Source organism: Raphanus sativus, unplaced genomic scaffold (assembly GCF_000801105.2).
Source record: "Raphanus sativus cultivar WK10039 unplaced genomic scaffold, ASM80110v3 Scaffold0508, whole genome shotgun sequence".
Classification (NCBI taxonomy): Eukaryota; Viridiplantae; Streptophyta; class Magnoliopsida; order Brassicales; family Brassicaceae; genus Raphanus; species Raphanus sativus.
The window spans coordinates 26250-33181 of NW_026615826.1; the positions used below are offsets into that span (position 1 = coordinate 26250).

Below are 6932 nucleotides of genomic sequence, written 5' to 3' on the forward strand. Positions count from 1 at the left end.
ATATTATAGTCCATACCAGTCAAGACCATGATCCATATAGTGAATCTAATATAACTTTGTAATCAACATGAAATTTGTTGTCAAGTTTAATAGGTTTTGTTGTTACATATCAAGATGACAAAGATGAAAAAGAACACAACGCAATTCAAATACAAAGAAAACAAGAAAAAGAAAAAAAAAAACTAGTAAGAAAGATAAACGGTGCATTCCAGAACAGTCTCAAGCCCATCTGTGAACTGGTGCGGCTGCTGTGTGTTCCCACTGCCACCCGTATAAGTCTTGACAACGGCGTATCCTCTCGCATTCACATACTTCCCCGTACCACCCATGACACCAAGATGAGACTCTGATGCAGCCGTTCTATGCACACCGAAGAAACTGATGCTGTCTTCATAACCACCACTCTCAAACATGGCCGTGAAAGCCATAGTCTGGCTGGTTCCATCCACGGCGCTCGCCACGTAGAACCCCTGAGCTTTGCCAAGCAGACCTGACCCGAGCTCATGCCCTTCCGTTAGCTCGTTGTCCATCACTGTCATTGTCCCAAACATGAGCATCTGAAGGGACGAGCCAGATGGGAGCTGACCACCGTTAGCCACGGGGAGACCGTTCAGGAGGTTGTTTCCGTTGTTCTGTAGAATGTTTGAAGTGGTTCCGCCAAGTCCGACCAGAAGCGGGACGTTGTTGTTGTTGAGGATTCCGTTATTGTTACTGTTAGATGGAAGGCCGTTACTGACAGGGAGGTTTGCGCCGTTGGGTTTGGCGAATGGGAGTTGGCCACTGAGAGCTGCGTTTGCAACGACTCCAGTCACAGCCCTGGCTGTTGGGTTTGAGCCACCGAGTATATCATGCATAAAGAAGACCAAGGCGTGGTCGGGAAGTAAACCACCGGTCGATGATCCTGCTGGACCTGAGCCAACAGTCGGCAAAGGACCAGAACTAGCAACCGGAAAAGGACTAGAACCGGTGTTTGGTAAAGGACCGGGGCCAGTGGCAGGCAAGAGACCCGAGCTAGCAACCGGTAAAGGACTAGAACCAGTGGTTGGTAGAGGTCCAGAGCCACTTAAAGTATTCAAGGGACCTGAGCCACCTGAGGTTGGACCAGTACCTGAACCAGCAGTAGGGAAGGGGACTGATCCAGACGTTGGTAATGGACCAGGACTTGTGGTAGGCATAGGGACCAAGCCAATATCTTCTTCTTCATCAAGAAGCCGAGCAGGGGAGACAAAAGTAATGACAAGAGCTAAAACAAGGAGAAGGAGTATCCTGCAGCCTGCCATTGACAAGGAGAAAGATAGTTAATTTGAATTTGAGTTGAATTGTTTCTACTTGTCGTGTGATTATACAAATTGATTCAGGATGGAACATTTATAAATGAAACAAAGCCAGATTGTTGATGGAAAAAAAATATGGAGTTGATGAAACAGAGTAGGTGACAACTTTTCCATTATCTGTCTGTGGTGGTTTGGTTTAGAGAAACATAAAGAAGAAATAAAAGCCAGAAAGAAAAACATTTCAGTTATAACATCAACAAAACATTAGAAGTTCACTGTATGATCTATCCAAAAAGATTAAACATTTCAGATTCCTCAGCATAATAAGACAAGCCTGCAAATTTTCACCACAAATTATCTTTCACGAATAAACAAGTATGAAAAAATTTCACCTTCAAGAGGTCACTGCTTAGGTAGAAATCACTTCTGACAAAGCCTCACAACAAGCTCCTCCATCCTTGATGCAGATATCACTAAGTAGATTTCGCCAAGCACCAGATCCAAAGCTTAAATTTTTCTTCGCCATCACCTCCAACACAAAGCAAGCATGGTCCAAGTTACCTCCTTTTATCAGCCCATCAACCAAACACACAAACGTTGCAGGTGTGGGAGAGTGTCTGCTAGCAAGCATTGCATTCAAAATACTCAACGCAGAATCAAAATCCCCAATACGACAAAACCCATCAACCATCATACGGTACGTAGCTGCAATAGGCTTGCATCCTTTCATCTGCATTTCCATCAGCGTACTATAAGCCTCTGGAGCTCTACCTTCACTACAGAGATGATTAACAAGAATGTTGCAGATCACAACATCTGGTTTTATCCTCCTTTTCTTCATCTCATTTAGTAAAAGCCTTGCCTCATCGATCTTCCCTCTCTTTCCAAGATCACTCATCAAAACCCCGTAGTTGACTAACCCTGGTTTACACCCACGATACTCCATATCAAACATCAGCTTCTTCGCTTCACTGTACTCTCCCTTACTACATAAACCCTTCATCAGCAACCCAAACGTCACGTGATTCGGTCGTATCCTTTTCACCATCATATCTTCAAGCAAGCTTTTCGCCTTACCCACATCGTCATTCCGGCACAAGAATCCAATCAGACTATTATAAGTCACCACAGTGGGTTGCACTTCTCTCTCGAGCATTTCGTCGAACACATCGCGTGCACCTTCCCAATCACATCTCTCTAAAAACCCTTTGATCAGTAGATTGAAGGAAACAGAGTTGGGACGCAAACCCATATCTTTAGCTCCGTCGACAAAGGCTTTAGCTTTCTCCAGCTCGCGATTATCTACGAGAACGTTGATGAGAGTGTTGAGAGATTGGATCGTACGAACACAATCAAACGACGTCATTTTATTGAAAACATCGACGGCTTTATCGACCGAATTGGATTTTCCGTAGTGCTGGATCAACCCCATGAAGAGGGATTCTCTGCATCGGATGTGACGGTTGCGGACAAGGAGGAGGATTTGTTCGACTGCGTCGAAGTCACGTGACTTGGCGAGCTTGTAGATGAGAGAGGAGTAAGATGGGTAGTCGTGTCGGAAACCCATTTGCTGGTAGTGGTGGAAGAGAGAGAGAGCTTCCTCTGTTTCTTCGGTTTGTTTGAGATCGGTGAGAAACGGTACTTCCTCCCATGGCTTCCTGGTGACCTTGTGCTTTGTTGTGGGTTCGTGGCTGTTTGGTTTCTTAGCGGGTTTGACGGATTGAGATGAATGGTAATGATGTCGGGATGCGATGGTGGTAAGAGCAGACGAAGATAGTTTTCTATGCATTGGATCAGCTCTGTCTTCTTCTTCCTTTGCCCTGTTTTTTTTTTCTGTCTGCAAAGTTTCTTTAAATGTTAGCCCAATGGGCTTGAAACTGGAAGATGATTCGGGTTACTAAAAAGATATAACGACATTATAATAGTATATCTTATCAGTGAACAAAACGAGGCCCAACATAATAACACGACATTAAGAGGCCCAAAGGCCGAGACTAAAGAACCCCCTAGGCCTAAGTTGAACTTTGTAATTTGTATGTTTATTTTAAGTGTTTAATTATCTCTGATTCTTCCTTGACCAAAAAAAAAACTATCCCTGATTTTATGTTAACTATCTTGAAAGTTTTTTTTTTTTTGAAAGTAACTACTGTATCTATCTATCTTGAAAGTTATTCAGTTGTTAAACAGTACATTTTAGCATTACATATCTATCACTGTTTATCGCAAATCCAAGCTTATTCTTCGCTGGTGAAACCAGCACTACTAGTTGGCTATAAACATTGTTGATTGTCCTTGCGAGTCACAGTCTGGCCAGAAAGCTGCAAAGGAAACAAATACACACAGAAAGTATAAAGTTTAGACAGAGGAAGCTTGAGATACAGAGCATTTGCTTGGATTGTGTTTCAAAAAAAAAAACAGAGCATTTGCTTGGTTAGCTGAGTTACCATTGATGTGTGTTTTAAGATGGAGATAGTGCAGCTGTTGTTCCTGTTGTCACGTGATAGCATAAGTCTCACGTGTGGAATGCTTTTCCAAGTTTCGCCAAGAGCCGGTTTGGTTTTACCGTTTTCTCCAGCACCCACCGTGTAGTTCGTCACCTTTAATACAGAAGGAGAGATTAAAAAAAAGGAACTTTGAAGCAGAATGACACACCCAATGCCCCGAAACTTCAGTAATACCAGAACAGCAATGTTATGTTCATGTGCCAGCTTCTTAAGCAAATATCCAAGTGCCACCATTAAAGCACGTCCTGCACACACCAAGTTGTGAGTCACTTTTTTCACAATCACCAGCTCATTAGCTAAGCATTTAGGTAATAAATAAAAAAGGATGGACGTACAAGGACATATACCCTGTGAGCCACTGCCTCCGAGGATTGGGGTTATCAGAGAAGAGATCGAATCAACAACCAACAACCGTAACCGGCACTCGTTCACATTCATCTGCTCCTGAAACATGTAGATAACAGTAAGAATATGAACATTGTAACAATGAGGAAACTACATCTTCTATCTAGCTGTATACCTGAGACCTCAACGCAACCTCTAGACCTTGCAGCGTATCAAACATTGTATAGATGTCATAGACCGTGTGACATGATATCCTGCTCAGGACTCTCTGCAAATATATGTTTCTTGTCAGTAAAATTAAGACCTGATACTGGTCCATAGGTTAGTATGCTGGCAAATAAACCTTTCGTAAAACAGCGGCAGCCGAACTGCCACAGATAAATTGAGCAATGCGTCGGGCAGAAAAAGAGTTCCCCGTGTCTATATAAAAGACACTGCCTTCTTGCTTCTCCGCCACGCTCGCAGCAGCTTGCATACAAAACTATTCCATTTCATAAGAAACCATACAATGTAAAGACACCACGAAAAGGGCTTAGCAAAGACACAACGAATCTTCTTACCAACATTCTCAGCTAAAGAGAAACACTTGAAAAGAACAATCCACAACTCGTAGGCATATCAGTATAAGACTTGTATACATACATACCTGTGTTTTACCAGAAGACGATGGTCCAACAAGTTCTGTCACCTGACCCTCACGTAACCCACCTTGAAGTAATGAGTCCGTCCTTAAAAAAAAAGCCATTTATAGAAACACTAGAGTCTCAACTGATATAGCAAAACAAGTTACAAGGTTCTTTCCTTTTCTTATGTAAAGATGAGTCCTTACCCGTTATCTCCACTCGATAGAGTCTGTTTATTACGCTGTAGATCCTCCAACAACTCCATACCGTTCAACCATGGCCGACACTTAACCTCTACCAAAGAAAGCATGACAGTGATACCCTGAAGAAAACCAAAGGTTAACACTTTGTATAACACTTTTGCTCAAATTCAAAACTCACAACAACTAACCTCCTTCAATCTATCAGCATCTACTTGCCTTTCAGCAAACGCAGCAAGTTCATAGAGATCATGAATAAGGAAATCTTCAACTGCACGTTTTAACAGATAAGCAAAAAGAGTCAAGCTACGCATTTCGTCGAACATCTTAAGCGCAAACGTTCAAACGTTACAGAATCGAACCGACGACAAAACGAGGTTGAAGTAGAAGTAGAAGAGAACCTGTGAGAATCCCATGAGAAGAGCAGAAATCTCGGAAACATGCGTCGATGATTGGATTCTCCATCTCCAGATGTTTGAGAGGCGCCATGTTTTACTTACGCACTTCACCTTGATGACTGACACTTGGAGAATAGAATCTCTAATCAATGGTTTCCGGTTTGATCATCAAACAACCCGGTTCTATCCAAGATTAACCGATATCCGGTCAACTGATTTTGCGATTGGTGAAAAATTATATTGAATTGAAACAAAACAACCATTTTCTGTTAATTGTTTTCCAGTTATCATAATTTCCTTTGTTTTCAAAATCATTGTTAAAGAGTCTTAGCGATATAAATTAAAGCAAATTATAGTTTCTTTTACCTTGTTGGACAAATTAGTATTTGTTACTTTTTTGTTTTGTTTCACACTATCATTTTATTTACGTTACATATGTTTTAATTTAATTTTCTATTTACAAAGTATTGACAGCTGTTTTATATTTAATTTTGGAAAACTATCACAACGGTTACATATATTTTTGACTTTTTGTTTGTTTTGTTTACTTTCTGAATACTATTAATCTATAAATCATTTGCATATCAAATTTTTAGGAAAATTAGTTCTGTAAAAGTTCAAAAAATATATAGATAATCTATGCATTGATGGTTTATTATGAACACATATTTTCGTTCTTTACTAGTTAGATACTATACGAGGTTCTTTGCAAATTTTTGATAGTTTCTACTATGTAGTTTTCTTTTAAAGAATTTTTTGACTAAAAAAAAAGAATTGTTAACATGTGTCAAAATCTAAAAGGTGTGATTTGTATTACGCTAGTTTTGACTAAAAATCATAGATTTCGTTGCTTCAAATCCTTTTGTTAGATTTTTAGTTTTAGAATAGTTTGTCTTTCAATAACAGTAGATTTGATTTAGGTTTTGTAAATTGTTAATTGAATAACAGTGGATTGCAAGTGATTTGTGATGACTTTAGATAAATGTCATATTCAATAACACAAGATTTGAGAAAAAAAAATAGAAATCGTTAATTGAATAACAGGGAATTTTGAAACAAAACCAAAACACTCTAAAATCAACAATTCAATACACCCCCCCTAAATGTATGCATACACATGTCAATATCTTTACTATAATTACCAAGGTAACCGTCAAAACTTCAAAATACACTACCTAAAATATCAGACTCTTACCAATAATACTTCAACAAAAAGATTACAGTCAAAACTTCAAGATACACTACCTAAAATATCAGCCTCTTCCCAATAATACTTCCGCATCAATCTGAATATAATAGCTTGACTATCAACACCTCAAAATCAACATCTCAAACATTTCTCAACAAAAAATAATAACTAGAACTAGGTTGAGACACATGAAATTCACCGGAGTAGTATGCGTTGCGTTGGTGATAATCCTTGTGTCGGCTCCAGCTCCGACCAACGCAGTCTTGGAAAAGAAAGTGGAATGCAACCCGAAAGAACTTGTATCATGCCTACCAGCATTATATAAACCTGAAACTCAACCAGCAGCTGAATGCTGCGCAAACCTGAAAAAACAAGAATCGTGTTTGTGTGGTTACATAT

General features: G+C 39.9%; 3 protein-coding genes across 7 annotated transcripts; all 3 read right to left on the bottom strand.

Moving 5' to 3' along the window:
- Positions 1 to 42: 42 nt before the first annotated feature.
- On the bottom strand, positions 43 to 1280 carry LOC108819650 (dirigent protein 25-like). Its single transcript, XM_056997095.1, has one exon. The coding sequence runs from the start codon at positions 1278 to 1280 to the stop codon at positions 183 to 185; it is 1098 nt and encodes a 365-aa protein (XP_056853075.1). The 3' UTR covers positions 43 to 182.
- A 403-nt stretch (positions 1281 to 1683) lies between these two features.
- On the bottom strand, positions 1684 to 3085 carry LOC108819315 (pentatricopeptide repeat-containing protein At1g07740, mitochondrial). The gene has a single exon (XM_018592329.2). It carries the CDS (start codon positions 3061 to 3063, stop codon positions 1684 to 1686), a length of 1380 nt encoding a protein of 459 aa, XP_018447831.1. The 5' UTR covers positions 3064 to 3085.
- A 350-nt stretch (positions 3086 to 3435) lies between these two features.
- LOC108819649 (DNA repair protein RAD51 homolog 4) lies at positions 3436 to 5582 on the bottom strand. Of its 5 annotated transcripts, none has more exons than XM_056997104.1 (10): positions 5348 to 5576; positions 5138 to 5217; positions 4953 to 5068; positions 4770 to 4851; positions 4467 to 4604; positions 4299 to 4391; positions 4126 to 4216; positions 3953 to 4023; positions 3719 to 3871; positions 3436 to 3592 (listed from the first exon to the last, which is right to left on the bottom strand). In XM_056997104.1, exons 1-10 carry the CDS (start codon positions 5433 to 5435, stop codon positions 3545 to 3547), a joined length of 960 nt encoding a protein of 319 aa, XP_056853084.1. In that variant the 5' UTR covers positions 5436 to 5576; the 3' UTR covers positions 3436 to 3544. The 5 variants fall into 5 exon arrangements, 4 of the variants coding, with proteins under 4 accessions (XP_056853084.1, XP_056853083.1, XP_056853082.1 ...); XM_056997103.1 differs by having other exon boundaries at positions 4126 to 4222; positions 5348 to 5574; XM_056997102.1 differs by having other exon boundaries at positions 3719 to 4023; positions 5348 to 5579.
- Positions 5583 to 6932: the final 1350 nt, after the last annotated feature.

Coding starts and splice junctions, on each gene's coding strand:
- LOC108819650 (XM_056997095.1), bottom strand. CDS start 1,280: ATGGCAGGCTGCAGGATACTCCTTCTCCTTGTTTTAGCTCTTGTCATT.
- LOC108819315 (XM_018592329.2), bottom strand. CDS start 3,063: ATGCATAGAAAACTATCTTCGTCTGCTCTTACCACCATCGCATCCCGA.
- LOC108819649 (XM_056997101.1), bottom strand. CDS start 5,435: ATGGCGCCTCTCAAACATCTGGAGATGGAGAATCCAATCATCGACGCA. Junction 5,069..5,137: donor ATGCTGATAGATTGAAGGAG/GTTAGTTGTTGT, acceptor GGTTTTCTTCAG/GGTATCACTGTCATGCTTTC. Junction 4,852..4,952: donor CTATCGAGTGGAGATAACGG/GTAAGGACTCAT, acceptor TTTTTTTTTAAG/GACGGACTCATTACTTCAAG.